This window comes from Athene cunicularia (assembly GCF_003259725.1).
Source record: "Athene cunicularia isolate RWA chromosome 24 unlocalized genomic scaffold, athCun1 chr24_part1, whole genome shotgun sequence".
NCBI classification, from domain to species: Eukaryota; Metazoa; Chordata; class Aves; order Strigiformes; family Strigidae; genus Athene; species Athene cunicularia.
The window spans coordinates 5,376,872-5,392,704 of record NW_020799132.1 but is presented as its reverse complement, the minus strand read 5'-3'; the positions used below and the strand labels follow the sequence as shown (position 1 = coordinate 5,392,704).

At 65.1% G+C, this 15,833-nt stretch overlaps 2 protein-coding genes across 2 annotated transcripts in view; both read right to left on the bottom strand.

Annotated features, from left to right (window-relative positions):
- USP2 (ubiquitin specific peptidase 2) overlaps nucleotides 1–6,351 on the bottom strand; it is a 9,245-nt gene extending 2,894 nt beyond the window's left edge. The window contains exons 1-2 of the mRNA XM_026863690.1: nucleotides 6,219–6,351; nucleotides 4,314–5,083 (exon numbers count right to left, since the gene is read on the bottom strand). Of these exons, the coding sequence (XP_026719491.1) occupies nucleotides 4,314–5,042 (729 nt within the window). The 5' untranslated portion in view covers nucleotides 5,043–5,083; nucleotides 6,219–6,351. The remainder of the gene's footprint in view (nucleotides 1–4,313; nucleotides 5,084–6,218) is intronic.
- Nucleotides 6,352–11,171: 4,820 nt separating this feature from the next.
- On the bottom strand, nucleotides 11,172–14,604 carry THY1 (Thy-1 cell surface antigen). The gene is made up of 3 exons (XM_026863797.1): nucleotides 14,474–14,604; nucleotides 14,000–14,335; nucleotides 11,172–13,352 (listed from the first exon to the last, which is right to left on the bottom strand). The coding sequence occupies exons 1-3, from the start codon at nucleotides 14,508–14,510 to the stop codon at nucleotides 13,240–13,242; spliced, it is 486 nt and encodes a 161-aa protein (XP_026719598.1). The 5' UTR covers nucleotides 14,511–14,604; the 3' UTR covers nucleotides 11,172–13,239.
- Between the last annotated feature and the right edge of the window lie 1,229 nt (nucleotides 14,605–15,833).

Sequence of the window (15,833 nt, the reverse complement as noted above, 5' to 3'; positions counted from 1 at the left end):
GGTCCCCGTCCCCCGACGCCACGCTGGCATCACGGGGGCAATGGGGCACGGAGTGCGCGTCTGCTCCCCCGGTGCTCCCCCCCCGGCTCCCCGGCCCCGGGCACGTGGTGGCCCGAGAGCTGAGCGGCGCTTGCCCGAGAGCGGCTCTGCCCCAGCCGGGGTCACTTGCCAAAAGTGGCTCGGTAAAACTGGGACACTCCCACAGCATGTGGGTGCAGGGGGTGCCTGTTCCCAGAGGGGGGCTGAGGGATGTCTGAGGGGGTTGGGGGGCTCCCTGGCATGCGCCTTCCCTGCAGGGCCAGTGCCGGGCTCCCGGCAGTGCCATTTTGAGGGAACTGAGCAACAGCGGACAGTGCGTGCCCCCTTCTGTGGGGGATGCACTGCCATGGAGCTCAGAGGGTATTTCAGTGTCTCGCCTCCTCCGCTGGGGAAAAAGTCCCCCCTAAATCCTGCCTGGAGCAAAGACCCCCATCTGGTGCGTCCCCTCTGAGCGCTGGGTAAACTGAGGCACGGCGCAGGCACGGCTCCAGCTCTTCTCCTGCAGCAAGGGCAGATGCGGAGGCTGGCAGGGAGCCCGGCTGTCCTGCGTCTCCCGCTGCTTCACCCCTCTGACCGCTGCAGGGCGAGAGACGGAGGCTGTGCGTGCCCAGGTGTCTTACCCGCCCGCCTCAGGGAAATTTCCATGGGCGACTGAGGCAGGGAGCACAGTCAGGCTGCTCCGAGGACAGCCAGAGCCTCCAGCCTCGCCAAGGGGGCTGCAGGCACTGAGCAGAGGCTGCTTTCCCCCCACGCCAGCCCCCACCAGTACACCCCCAGCCAGAGCCAGTGGCTGCTCTTTGAATCCTAATTGCTGCAGATGCAGCCTCCCCTGTCCGCGGCGCAAGCTCGGCACAGCCAGTGGAGGGGCTGACTGGTTGGGGGGGGAGGAAGGGAGACTATTTTTGGCACCAGCAAAAATATCTGAGGAGGCATCTTGCAGCGTTATTCATCTGCAGGGCCAGGGCTTTTTGCATCACAGCAAGATGCTTGTCGTAATCCCCGCCCGCATGTGCGCGCATGTGTATATATATACACAGCCCGCGGTGTGTACACCATACACACGCCGGGACACCGTGTGCCCACGGGGGCACGCGCCCCACCGGCCTCACGCAGACGGTCTGGGTGCCCTGCAACGCCCTCCTGCAGCCCCAGTGCCGGTCCCGCTGTACCAGTGCCGCACGCGCCAGCTGGGGCTCCTACCACCCTGCCCTGTGGGCCGGTGGGTGGCCCTGGGGACAGGATTTGCCCTGGTGCAGAGCCTGCCCCAAACACGGCGCAGGGTGCTGGTGCAGCACTCTCCCTGGGGATGCACCGTGCGGGCAGAGCCGGTTTCATGGCAAGAGGGGTGGCGTTCATCCACATCTCGTGCCAAACCTCGTGCCCTGGTGACATCGAGCGCCCTGGGCCAAGGACCATATTCCCCTCCAGGCAGAGTGGCACACGGGCTCTCGGGGCAAGGCTGGAGCAGGAGAGGGAAGGGGAGACCTGGCAGGATGGCATCGCTGAGAGCCATCTCCCTGCCATCAGCTGTCCCCTTTGCAGCGGTGACCTTCTGCCATGGGCAGAGGTTGCCACAGGCCCGCTTGGCACCGCGAAGGCAGGCAGGGCCAGGACTGGCTGCAGGCCAGAGACGTCAGCTGCTCAGGATGGGGCTGCGGAGAGCTGCTGGCGGTTTTGTGGGTGGCTCTGGCCTTCTGACCCTATGTTCACCCAGGGTGGTTAATGGGGCGGCACAGCTCCAGTCCTGCCCCTCGCCAGGGGAGCCAGCATGGCCCTGCTTGGAGCCAGCGGCTCGGCAGGCACAGCCGCTCGCTGCGGCTGCACGTGCCTCCCTTTGCCCTGCGGGATGGTAAACTGAGGCACAGAGCAATGGTGTGGGTAGGAGCGACTGTGGCACTCTCACCTCCTGGCTGCAAACTCCTCTGGAGGGTGGTTTGCGTGGTGCTGAGGCAGGAGGCGGCTGGGGAAGAAGGGGTGGGAGGAGGCACTGAGTCAGCCCCGCCGTGCCCCGGCTCCGGTGGGAGCGGGTGCTGCTGGCACGGCCCTCGGGGCTGGGTAATGGGGCAGAACCGATGGCAGCGCCGGGGCTGCAACATGCGCTTGTTTCCGGCACTTGGCACGACCGCAGGCGCCCGAGTCTGTTTTACGATCGGTACATTTGCTTCCCAGCTTGGGAAAGTGAAGGAAAAAAAGCACAGGAGTGGAAAATAGCAGGTGTGCCCATCAAAGCACCGAGGAAACCTAAGCCAGTGTCACCGATCCAGCCACCCCGCTGCCCCGGCACGGGTGCCCGCCCCAGCACCCTGTGGCAGCTGCCAAGCCCTGCTCACCTTCGCTCCCTGTCAGCCCCGGCTGGAAAGCCCCTGGCTGCCTTCACATGCAGAGCATGAGGCCGCAGTTTGGGAGCAGCTCAGCCCCTGCTGCCCCTTGGCCATCCCACGGCAGCAGGCTGGCACCCACACCAGAGCAGTGTGTGGGTACACGGGGCGGGCACCCCTGTCCTAGCAGTGGTGGCGAGGGCTTTAGCGAGCGCCCGTGGCTGGTGGAGGCTGCTGGGTGCCCCCCTTGGTCCCCCCCACCAGGGCCTGGTGTGGGAGGGGGAGGCAGGAATTCCTTTCCACAGCTCCTCCACCTCCCCCTGCCCTCCCAACCTAGTCCCTCACTCCAGGGCTGGGGGCCAGGGACCGCGCAGGTGGAGCACTGGGGTCCCACAGCAGGGCGGGGCACTGCTGGAGCTGCATGGGGTGCAGCTTGGAGGGTGCTGGGAAGGGGCAGGCGAGCTGCTGGCAGCAGGATTTGATGCTGCACCCCCTCCGCTGCCCCTGCTCCTGTGCCTGGGGGCTCAGGCGGGTGTTTAAAACCCCGGTGAGTGCCAGGGAGAGGGGACCCAGCCCTGCCAGGAATGGGATGGACGTCTACAGGAGGAAAAGGGGGAGACCTTTGCCGCTGAGCCCCAGCTGTGGGCACGTGGTGGACAAGCAGCCGCCTCTCTCCCTACCCCACACCTCCAGCTGTGCCTCCCCCGGCCAAGCGCATGGGCCAGACCTCCAGGCTGCTCCCACAGCCCTTTTCTCAGGCCCCTGGGCACGGGCAGGGACGTGGGGGCACTGGTTGGATGGGGAAAGAGCTTCCTCTCCTGCTCATAGGGAAGCAGAAAAGAATCCCCCAGCCTTTATCCTCCCGGTTTGGTGGCCGATGGTGGGACAAAGCTGCAGGGAAGCAAAGGGCAGGTCAGACCCTGTGCCAGGGCAGACGGGCCTCCACCACGGGTGAATGAAGGCTGGCTGGAAAGAGAGTGGGAGACAATGCGGGCAGAGCCTGACCAGCTCTTGGAAGGAAACCTGAGTGGAAAATTACCAGGCTGCTCCCCTGCGCGCCCGAGCCGGGCTGTGTGTGTGGTGCCTGCTCCCAGCCCGGGCTGAGGCTCTGGGGATGGTGCAGCACCGACTGATACCTGGGGCACCGAGTGCCTGGCACCACGTGCGATGCTGTGCAGAGCAGCCACTGCCTTGGAGAAGCCGCTGCTTCCCTCCCTGGCTGCCACAGCCCACGCTGGGGTTGGGGCACCGGGCGCCGAGACGGCAGAAACAGACCGTGCCAGGGATCAGACATCACAGAGCCCCAGAGAAAAACCTGACTGGCAGCTGGGCACCCACTCGCTGTGCCAGAGCCAGCACCAGCCAAACCAGCCTTCCCAGCTGGGTGTCTCCAGCAGGATGAGTGCCCAGCCCAGTCACGTCACCTTCTCCTGCTGGAATGAGGCAGCAGGAAACCTTCCTTGGCCCCGCACGGGGAGGGAGCAGTGGGCAGGGGGTGTGGGCACAGTCGGCTGTGTGGGGACACGGTGCACACAGCTTTGCACGCACGGGGCTGTGAGTTCGCCTGCGCGTGCCATCACCTGCTGTCACGCTCACAAGCAGAAAGGTGCCGCGCACACGCTCCTGCCAGCACGGGGGCACCCTTAGCCGCAAGGTTCCCATGGGGACCCCCGCCAGCTGTGCTCCGGCACCAGTGAGGAGCACAGCCCCCCAGAGGACACCCCCTGCCCGCACCCGGCTGTCTCAGCAGCTCTGGGCCAGGACTGCTGTGCCAGCAAGGGTGGCTCGAAGGATCAGCAGCAGCCCGGCAGGAACTGAGGCACGGAGCAGCGCACCGAGATTCCCAGGAGAGCATGCAAGGTGCCTCGAGCTCCCTGGCTCAGCACAAGCGGGCACAGACCACAGACCCCCCCCTGCAGCGCAGCTTTGCCCCCACCCCCAGCAGGTGCCACGTACCGTGGGGTCCCGGGCGGGCACGTCGCTGTAGCCATCATTCCTCTCGCAGGGCTGGCTGGCACAGCGGGTGCCCGAGGGCGGCAGGGCAGAGCCAAGGGTGGCCTGCGAGGGGCTGAGGGGGCCCGTGGGGAGGCTGCTGTGGCCGCTTTTCCTCCCGTAGCTCTCCAGGTAGCCACGGACGTAGTCGGAGCGTGCGGCAGCATGGTACAGACCCTGCAGGGTGCCGAGCTCCTGGCGGCCCCGGGTGCTGAGGGGGCCGGCGGTGGGTGCGTAGGCGCTGTCCGAGGCGTGCAGCCCCGAAAACTCCCGTGCCAGGTCCGAGTGGCTGATGGATTTGTGACGACTGAGAGGCGCTGTGGCAGGTAGGTAGCCGGGAGGGCTGCTGGGGGCCCCTGCGAAGGTGTAGCACGCGCCTCCGCTCAGCCCACTGCCAGGCGGCCGGGGCTGGGCGCGGATGTACGTGGGGCTCAGACGGATGCTGGACTCGGGGTACAGTGGCAGCCGGCTGCTGTCATAGCCACTGCTTGGGGACAGCCCCGTGGGATGGTACCGGGGGGAGGCCAGGTAGCTGGTTTTGAAGCCGATTTTGTCGCTGTCCGCATAGGATGTGGCCAAGGTGGATCCATAGGAGGTGTAGGAGCTGTAACCGCTGGGCACCTTGCTGTAAGTGCTCTCGGCGTAGCGGGATGAGTCGACGTACCGCTTCAGGGTGGAGGAAAGCTGGGACATGCTGGAGGCTGGGACTCAGTGGGCTCTCTTGGAGGCATTGACTGCAAGAGAAGAGCCCAGGGGTCAGCTTCCACAGGCCACGGTCAGCACAATGGGGCACCCACCACCAGTAGCTCGCTGGGTCCTGCCTTGTCTGCAGACCCAGGGGATGAAGGATGCAGGGGGGGGGCTGTGGGGGTGCAGTGTGGGCATAGCTCCTGCCAGTGGGCATAGCTCCTGGAGAGCCTGGGGCAGCAGGGCCCAGCTGGCACTGCCACCCATATGCCTTCAGGCACCTCATACCACAGAAGGGAGCCCCAGGGCACAGCCAGAGGCACCCCGTGTCCTGGCACCCACAGTCTCTGAAGCCGAGGGACCGCAGCAGTCACCTCTACCCCAGCCCTGCCATCCTTACCACATCATCCTGTGGCCGTCCTACTCTTGGGGCTGGAGAGGTGCCCCCAGTGCTCCTCCAGATGGGAGGCAGCTGCCTGGTCACAGTCACGATGCTTAGGCCTGGCTGAGATAGCCAGGCAGGACGGAGTGGTCCAGCCAGCCCAGCACCTTCCCCTGGTTATTCAGAGTGAGTGCTGGGGCTCGGCAGGGGGCTGGCATTCCCAGCTGGCTGCTAACACACACCCTGTTTCACTGAGAGGGAAACTGAGGCAAGGCCAGTTGCCATCCATCCCTGCTCCCCGCTTGGTGCCTGGCACCAGGTCACTGCAGACCTTGGTGCAGCCACGACCACCCCCCAGGGGCCTTGGGGGGACTGTGGGCGCAGACAGGGCTCCCCTCGCTGCAGGGACCTGGCCACCCAGGCAGCCTGCCCGTCTCCCTGCCGCAGTGCGCCCTGCTAGCCTCCCATCAGTTATTCAAGCTGACACGCGTCCTCCCGGCGAGGCGGCTGCTGTGCCCCCACCAGCCGGGCAGAGCCAGCCTGTACGGGTGGGTGACAGCCCAGCACTCAGTCCCCACAGGGAGCTGGTGGCTCCTGCCCCATGGCACCCGCACAGGCAGGAGAGGAGCACACGGTGCACAAGGACGGAGGCGCCCAGAGGACACGCGGAGCCAGCCCGGAGCCGGGACAGGGCAGCGTGGCAGCCAGCAGCCTCCCGCGCCTGCAGACACGGGCTGTCTGGGCCGGAGGGAAGTTTGCTCTCGGCACCCACACTTGCAGGCTGGTGGCTCGTCCCCTACCTGTCCTGGGGCTGTGGCTGGCACTGGAGCGGGCAGGACCCCGGCCGAGCTCCTCTGTCCTGGCGTTGCTGGCACTTGGCTCCCCAGGTGCCTGGTGTCCCTTCCCCGGCAGGACAGTGGCTCATGTGGCTCCGAGAGTCTCCAGTCACCCGGGAGATGACCCTGATTCAAAGGCTTTTCCCAGCCCAGCCGGGGCGGGCTCTGGCCCAGCTCCAAGCCAGAAGGTGACGGAGACGGCGCCTGGCCCGTCCCTCGCGCAGCCCTGGCAGCACACATGGGACATCCAGGCTTGGGGACGGGCACTGGGTCCCCAGCACGAGAAGCCACTGCAGCATCACTCCGTGCCTGACCCTGGGGGGAACCCAGGCTCCTGCTCAGAGCCCAGGAGGCCCCAGGCATACCTGTCCCCAGTGGGACCCCCTGCCCGGGGGAGCCCTCTGCAAGCGTCACCCCGGGGACAGGAGCCCCTCCGAGCCTCTGTGCCGCAGCCACAGTGCCCTGCATTTTCCACAGCAGGCGGCTGAAAGCGATCCCCATGAAACCAGAGTGGCTGAAGGGAGCCACGAGTCGCAGGGACGAGCCCTTCTGGCTCCACAGAGCCTGGGGTGGGGGGCGAGGTGGCCGCAGTGTCACCTCTCCCAGCCGCCCCTGCCCGTCTCACCCCGGCATGGGAATGCGCCGGGACTGCTTTTAGGAGACGGTGGTGAGAAGCCCCATCCAGGCACCACGGCCTGCTGGCGGGCAGCCTAGCTTTCCAGCCAGCTGGCTGCATCCTGGCCGCACGCTGTCGTTATTGCCCAGGGAACAAACCATCCCACAGCGGAGCGAAAACTATTTACAAGCAAGAGCAAGGTGGAGCGCACAGACCTGTTTGGGAATGGAGGCTGAGGGGTGAATAATCTGCTCCCAGGCAAGGACTCCACAAAACACCCGGCTCTGCCCGGCCAGGCTGCGGCTGCCCATGCCAGCACTGGGAGGGCCCAGGAGTGGCTCTGCCAGCCGGGATTTGAGATGCATAGAGGGGTACTTTGCTCGGAAGGACGTGGGACCCTGGCCAAGGGACTGGTACCCCTCACAGGCACTGGAGTGAGAGGGACAGAGCCCCTTGGCTCCCAGGGAGCACACGCCTGGCCGCCTGCCTTGCTGGGATGGGGAGCAGCCTGGCACAGGGACCCTCTCTGGGCTGCCCCGGTCCCTGTCCCCTGAGCCAGCAGAGATGATCTGGGCCTGGGACAGGTGCCTCAGTGCCGGGACAGCCCCATCCCATCACCCACCGCCAGCAGCACTTGTGCTCCCCGATGGCATCCCGTGCCATCATCGCCCACTGCCAGCAGTGCCCGCGCCCTCCCACTGTGCTGTGCCACCGGTGGCACCAGCAGCAGGTCCCCAAGGGTCTCTGTCCCCCGGAGAGCCGCCGGCGTGGGAGCGGGAGAGCTGCAGGTGCTTTCTGGCAGCAGGACAGGTCTGCCCAGGGCAGCACGTGCCCTGGGGATGCCGGGGAGCTGATGGAGGGATGTGGGGCCCCGGCGGGAAAACCTGCCCCAGACACAGCGCCTAACCCATGGGCGCTGGGGGAAGAGAGGTCTTACCGCGGAGGACTGCCGCATCTGGTAGGACTGCCTGCGCTGCGGAGTCCCCGTGTCACATCAGGGGGGACCTCGGGGCTGCGGGAGCGCAGAGCATGCCAGGAGCCAGAGGAGCTGAGGGGGTGTGAGAAAACCCCGGTTCCTCCCATCGCTTCCTGGCCTGCCTGGCCCCTCCCTGCCTGTCATAGTGCTGAGCTTTCCTGCTGCCTGGCAAAGCCCTGGGGCTGGCATGGCTGAGTCAGGCCTCCTGCACCCTCATCATCCTCCTGAGGTGTCGGGGGAAGCTGAGGCACAGGAATGTCCGGTCAGCCATCACATGGCCAGGCAGCCAGTGCCAGGGACCTGGGACCCGGGGCACCGCGGGGCTGCTCAGGCTGCAGGGGAGTCCTGCCCTGGCCTCCCGACAGCCGTCCCGCTGGGAGGCTCAGCGCAAAGCTGGGGGGCAAACCCTTCAGCCTGGAGGAAGAGGAGCAGAGACCCTGCTCCTTCTCCAGGCGCTGTCCTCTGCCGGGACCCTCCTGCTTGGGGCCGGTGGCGGCCGTCCCCCTCGGCGGCCGTGGAGCCCCAGAGCGGGCTCAGCTTACGCAGCACTGGCTCCATCCAAGGTGTTACGGCACAGCTGCTTCTCGCTTACGCAGGCTTGGAGCTGTGTCCCCTGTCCCCTGAGACACAATGTCCCAGCCTGGAGGTTACGTGGGAGCTCCCAGTCTCAGCAGAAGCACAAGGGGGACCCTGTGCGAAGCACCCTGCCTGCTCCAGCCTTCAAATGGTTTGGGGGGGTGCTCTGTGTCCACCTGGCAGTGCCAGAGGGGTGGCACAGCCTCCTGCCCATTCCCTGAGGGGGACAAGGCCCTCTGGGTGTCTGCGTTTCCCTCTAGGGAGGGTGGCCCTGAGCAGCCCTGGGTCAATATGCTGCAGTCTTTGCTCCCTGCAAGGGACCAGAGTCTCGCAGGGGTGTCCCCGGTCAGCAGAGAGAGACCCCAACGCCCGGGAGTGCTGCTGGCAGCCCTTCTCGCAGCCCTGCTCCAGCACTCGGGGAGAAGCCACCTTGGTTCCAGCACTGCCCCCCCGCCCCGTGCACTCGCACACCCCAGAGTGACGTTACCTGCCCAAGGTCACACGTGCGGCTGGGGCCAGACCGGACAGGGCCCTGTCCCTCCCGGCCACTGAGCCTGAGAACCCTCAAACTCACACCACATGTGCTGGCTGGGAGTCATTGCCCTGGCCCGGCTCTGTGCTGCTGACACATACCCACCCGGCTGCAGAACCTGCTACTCATCGCTCCGGGGCCACCCCCCAGGAAGTAAAACCCCAAACCCACGGGGAACCTTGACGTAATACCCGGGGCATGTTATTGCTTTGAGGTCTGCAGGTGGAAAAAAAGAAGGGACCCCAGGGATGTGCCTGGGCGCGCGGCTCTGCCCGTGCTGGGGGACGAGGAAGGTGCCGGGGAGCGCGGCTCGCTGCCGGAGAGCTGCCAAGTTTTTGTGGGTGAACTCTGAACCTGCTCTCTGGAGGAGCAGAGACTCCAAACCTCTCCCCAGCTGAAGAAAGAGGGGGGCAGTTTTGCTGGTGCCTCTCAGTCTGTGACCAAATCTCTCCCCTCCCCGGAGCTGGTGTCCCCACAGCACCCCCGTCACTCACCTGTGTCGGGTCGGTGGGGCAGGCGGCCGGTGGCTGCTCAGGGGCACGGGGCTGGCACGGCGGGGGCCGAGCGGCTGCTCATGGGGTGACGCCCGCGGGGCTGAGCGCGGGGACCTGATCCTGCCTCCTCGGGGCGCTTCCCCTGCGGCCGGAGGGAGCGAGCGATGCCGAGGGGCTGGCAGCCCCTGAGCCCTTTGCAGGGAAGGGGCCACCCCACAGCTCAGCTCCTCCACCCCGCAGGGAGCGGACGCAATGGCCGGAGGGGGCCGAACTGGAGGGCTGTGGGGCCGCGTAAAAACGCCACCGCAGAAATTCACAGCTCAGGTTACCGGCTAGATAAATATAGTGTCTTTATCTGACCTCACAGGGCACTGAAATGCTCCTCTCGCATTCCAGCTTCAAGAAGACTTAAAGGGGACGTGAACCTGAGGGGGCTGGCGGCCCGTGGCACAAGGGGCGCTGGGAGGGGAGTCTGCGGAGGCAGGTGGGGCTCTGGGAATGGAGACGGATGACTGAGGGGAACTGTGGGGAGGGGAGAGATCTGGGGTGGGAGGTGGAGGTCCAGGAGGGAAAGGATGGATGGAGGGTTAAGAGAGGGAGCAGGGTGGGACACAATTTGGTGTGGAGGTCAGGGAGGCAGAAAAAGGGGGGGGCTGTGGCTGCTGGTAAGGTCTGGGGCAGAGCATCAAGGGGAGGGGGAGACGTGGTCCGGGTTTTGCCTCACCTTGGGGCAAGCTGCAGGGAGAAGAGACCCCTCAGCCTGCAGGAGAGGTGGGCACGGGGCAGACGGCGTGGCGGTGTGGGCGCAGGAGCACCCACCTCTCGTGACTCCACAGGGACACCGGGGCACCCACCCAGCACCACTCCCGGACGCCTGACCCACCCAGGGAGGCCTCACGGTGCGCCGGCACCTGGGCGGCCGTGACTCAGTGAGCACCTGCTGAGGATAATTAGGAGGGATGCAATTATGGTGGCATTTTCCTCCCTCCTGCCTGGCTCCAGCCCTTAAAGAGGGAGGGCCACGCGAGGGACATGTCTGCTTGTCACTCTGGGAGGCTGCTGTGGGGTCACCCGTGGTGTTAGGGGTGGTGGCAGGGCCCTGCTCCCAAACCCAAGGATGAGGCCGCCCCACAGCCCCTGGCTCCCAGGGCAGCATCTTGACTCGGGCAGGGAGCAGCAAACGGCTCAAGAGGATGCGGGGGCCCCCCAGGCATCACGCTGGCGTCACCCTGGCATGACAGGCACGCCACCCCAGGGCCAGCAACTTTGGGACACCCGTGAACACCCGGCCCCGCTCCCACACGCACTCCCAGCCAGGGCAATTCCCTCCCCGGAGGATGGCTGGGCCAGGACCAGCCCCGGCGTGCCCCCTGGTACCTACCCCGCTCCCTGGCCCTGAGCTCACACTGGGGCGAGGGGGGTGGCTCTGGGATGGAGCCCGGGACAGGGACAGGGGCAAAGGGCTGGGCACAGAGGCACGGGCTCCAGGGGGGCAGGAGGAGGTTGCCCTCCAGGCAAGGAAGGCAACTACCTGCTTCTCTCCTGCAGGGCTCGGGGTGCTGGAGGCCAGGGGGAGGCATGGTGGGGGCTGCCCGGGAAGGGTGTCCCCCCAGGCTGGGAGGCTGAGGGCACAGGCTGTCCCTGCCCTTGCTGCGGGCCAGAGTGGGATCCCAGCCCTGCCGCGGCCCCTGGCCCCGCTGCCGCGCACACAGGTGGCCGTGGCTCCAACACACAACCCAGGGTTTTTATTGTGCAGACAGAGGAACACTCCTGGAGGATAGGGGTTCTGTTGTTGGTGGTGCTTTTCGTCGGGTTCTTTTTCTTTTCCCCCTTAACAGAATTTCTTTTACGATAAGCTGTGGAAACAACTACAAATGTTCACAAAAAAATGAGACTCGAGACGCATCCGCGCTCTGCCGGCTGGGCTCTGCGCCCGCTCTGGCGCTCACCAGCAAGCCCGGGGAGCTGGGCGCAGCCAGAGCTCAGCTAGGCACGGCCTCAGCAGCACTAGACAGCAAGCAAGCAGGCAGGGACGGGCAGGGAACGGGCACGGGGGTAGGAGGCAGCTCACAGTGTCTGGAGGAGAGCAAGGAGTGGGGAGCAGCTGCTGTGAATCGTTCTCAGCCGTGGTGGCACAGCCGTGGCTGCACGGGGAGCTCAGCGGGGCTGAGGTGCCCCCCACGGACCCCCATGCTCCTGCCTGCATCTTGTTCTGCCCCCCTGCCTGCCTCTGGGTGTGGGGGCAGTGGGGCGGCCCTCCGGTCAATCTCTCCCCAGGAGCTGGGCTGCTCCTTGCCTGGGTGCTGCCAGGTTTTGGGGAGGCCAGGGCAGGGGTTCTGGGGAGCCCGCTGGCTCCTTGGGGTCCTGGGGGCAGGCCTGGGCTGGGGGATACGGGCCGCGCTCAGCATCCCTCTCCCGCTCCTGCTGACCCCTGGGAAGGTCCTGGCCTTACTGAGGCAGCGGCCAAGAACTGGCTGCCCTTAGGCCCTTTTCTGCTCCGAAATGGAGACAGGGAAATGCTGAAAGGGAGCAGGGAGAAGGGAGGGAGGGAGCACATGGGCTACTCCCAGCAGCACGGTGGGACTGGAGGAAGACTGTGCTGGAGGAAGGCTGCTGAGCCTGCCCAGGGCCAGGCACCAGGACGTGTGCCATGAGGAAGGAACCAGTGTCCCCAGACGTTCTCTCAGGGAAGACAAGGTGATGGTGCAGAGGAGTCTTTGGGGTCATGCTCCCGGAGGGGAGTCCCCTCCCCACCAGCCTGACTGGATCCAGCTCTGGGGCCTGTGGGGAGGGGAGCAGGGGCGAAGGCAAGGCTGTGGCTAGCTCAGAGAGGCCTCTGCTTGCCTCCGCTGCGAGCGGGTGCTGGCAGAAATTCTCTCGTCACAGCTAAGGGCTGGTCCCTGGGGAGAGCAAAGTGGTACCTTGGGCTGGGGCAGCCCAAAGGTACCAGGTGATGTCTGGAGGAGGCCTCTCTTCCAGCTCGGCTCTTAGAAACAGATTAGGAAACACTTGTTGCCAAAGCCCGTTAGCAGGGAGCCCCCTCGCAGGGCCCCAGAGAGCCCTAAGGAGGCAGGGGCATTTGATGGGTGTCTCCTAGACCCGCTCCCCTCTCTCGGCCCAGCCTAGCCAGGCCCAGCATCACCCCACGCCTCCCCTGCTCCCTGGCTCTTGCCAGCCTGCTCTGAGACAGGACTCACCTCATGCCCCCTTGCAGTTGCGACAGCTCAGGGTGACTGAGGGTGACAGGAGCAGGCTGAGAAATCGGTGAGTCACTTGGCTAGCGGGCAGGGTGGGCTGGGGACACCGAGGGGGGGCCCCCGTTTCCTCCAGGGGCTGCGGGCACAGCACCCAGCATGGGGACCCCTCCGCACGCTCTCGCTGTCGCTCTTACCTGCCCATCCAGCTGTCTTCCCCCAGTGGAGAACAGGCAAACCCCAAGAGTTAAAGGGATGGGGGAGCGGGCTGTGCGGGGCTGAGGCTCCAGTGCTCCCAGCAAGAGCAAACCAGCCAGCAAAACTGAGCGGGGAGGTGCGATGGGAGAAGCAATGCTGCCTAGCAGAGCCACCATGCTTCGGAGCAGGGCGTGTGTGCGTGTGATGGTGGGTCTTGGCACAGGACGGTGGTTAGCGTTAGATATACGGCTATATAGAGATAACACAGAGAGGTTTCACTTGTTCCAAATGATTCAGCTTCTCTTTCCAAGGGCTGCGTTCTGGCGGGGGAGGCGGGTTTGCTGGGGGACTCGGTGTGTGCGTGCGTGCGTGTGTGCGTGCGTGTGTGTGCTTTTCCTTTCACAGGGACACGAAGTCCACAGCTTGCAGGAGAGGCAGGGAAAGGAGAAGCAGCAGGAGCCACGAAGTGTTCTGGATCAAGAGGCTGAAGCCGGCGCATTTCTCCAGTTTGTCTGCGAGGAGAGGGAACGGGGAGGGAGTGAAGAGCTGCATTGAAATCCCCCGGGAACAGGGATCAGGATGGGTTTTGTAAGGGTACTGGGACTCAGCTTCTTGCCTTCTCTCGGCCACAGAAAGGCACCAAGTCTCATCCTGGCCTCTTGCCTGTTTCCCCTCCCACCCTGTGCTCACATAGCGGCAAAGCTTTTGAGGGCAAGAGACCCCGGGAAGCATAACCCTGCAGGGGCCTGACTGAGGTGGCAAGGGGATGGGCACCAGGTAAGACGAAGGGCTCTGCAGCTGGAGGACTGCTCCCGTGGGATGTACGTGTGGCAAATCCCCACTGCACTCCTGCTCTGGACCACAGACCTCTTCAGCCTTCACCAGCAGGCTCATCCCATCTGCTGGGACTGACTACGGAGCATCGTCCATGGGACAACGCTGAGGTGGGGCCTGAGGAAGGCAGGGGGAAGCAGTCTGAGGCCGTCTCTGCGGCTTTCCGCGCGCAGTAGGAAGGGCACGTAAACCTTGGGAAGTGTTTACGTGGCTCAGGGAGGGTTTGGGGGTACCACAGGGGGTCGTGGTTTTCTCTGCTGGCCCTACTAAGCCAAGGAGCAGGTGGGAAGGAGGGACTGAGGCCAGGCGCCACTGCCCATCTCACCTTTGATGACAGTGATGTTCTTTTTCTGGTTGCTGGTGTAGTCGCTGGCGGCCTTCAGCTCGCACATGTAGACACCCTCATCGCTGGTGGTGAAGCTCTGCAGGTAGAGGCACACCAGGTTCTTGTGCATGGTGACGTTGGCTCGGCTCCGGTAGATGTTCTCGGAGACGCTCATGGTGCTGTGGATGACGTGCTTCCTGTTGTCCTTGGTGATGCTGAACTCGTAGGTCAGGGGGTTGCTGGTTTTGTTCTCATAGCGGCAGTCCACCCGGAGGCTCTGGCCCAGCAGGCAGGCACTCAGGTCCTTGACCATCTGGCAGTGGGCGGCCTGGAGGACTGGGAGAGGCAAGCAAGGGGTTGGACAGGGAAGAGCAAGCACTGGGGATGGCCATGCAGCCTCCAGGCCCTTGCCTGGCTGCTCTGGGCTGAGCTCGCTGGAGGGCAGGGAGGGGGATGCGCGTCTGCCGGCTCTACCTGTCAGGATGACAGCGATGCCGACGGTGGGGTTCATCTCGCCGCTGAGGTGCCTGGCGGTGGCTGTCACTGGGAGGGGAGCCTGGGCAGGGAGAGAGAGAGGCAGTTAGCCAGGCCATCGCCCCGGCACACAGATGTGGGCCCTCGGTGGTGCAGACTTGGGCACACGTGGCACGGGTGGGCAGGCTGCCTCTTCTCGCCCAAACGATGCTCTGCAGCCTGCTCCTCATCATGACGCCTGAGGCACTGCACAGGGACGGTCTGGCCCCGTGATGAGCTAGGGAATCGGGCACCGTGTGTCTGGCCAGCATCACCTTTCCATATCCTCTGGCTACACTCCCTTTTCCCTGTCTGTATTTCCCCCCCGCCCCGTCCCCAGACATTAAATGAGCGTGGCACAGACCCGCAGCTGCCTGCAGCGAGGCCTCCATGTGCTGCCTTCCCCTCCTTCTGCTCCGTGCCCAGGCTGGGTGCCCAGACAAGGGACAGGCAGGAGAAATCACATCGTGGGCAGCAGGGGGCTGCAGGTCCGGGCGAGCGTGCTGCCAGGTGAGCGACCCCCCCTCGGCACCGGCGGGCTCCGGGCCGGCCAGCCCCGCTGCGGCTCCAGGGGGTGAGCTCAGCGAAGATGACTCATGGCGATGCAGTGAGGGAAGGGGGCCAAGAGCGGCGAGAAGGAGGGACACGGCAGCTGGACAGGGAGCCAAGACTGCTGAAGGATGGCACCAAGTCTCTGGGGGTTGAGCCGAGCCTGCCTGGCCAGTGTGGAAGGGTTTTGGGGTGACAGAGTCCACCCTCCAGGTCCCTGGCTCGGTGCCTGTCTTTCTTCAGGTTGCCTCCTGGTCTGCGTGGGTAAGAGGCCCCACAGATGTGCCATCAAAACCGCAGGGCTGCAGGCAGTCCGATCCAGCTGAGAGGAATGAACTCAGGGTTTGCAGCCCAGCCAAACAGCCGCATGGGGAATCCAGCCGCAGACATGCGGAATGGAGGGAGCGGGTGGGGGAGCAGCGAAGCAGACGCCGGGGCTGAAGGACGCACTGAGCGCCCTGCAGTCGGTCCTCGGGGCTGGGGATGTGGGGCCAGGTCCAAGAGGGGGAGGTAAATTAACAGCCCGTCGGGGACTCCAGGCTGGCAGAGGAGATGGCAGACCCCCCATCTGCTCCCTCGGAGTCTGGCTCGGCATCCAGGGAAGAGCTAAGAACTGCCTGCACTGCAGCCAGCCGGATTTTTGTTTTTAGCATTTTTTTGGTCTTTCATATAACGTTCTAAGAGGAAATACCAAAACCATTTGCTCACTCTGGAGCTGTGAAAGATCCCTATGTCCGCAACCCCAAACCCTGTCCAGGAAGAAAAATTCCCT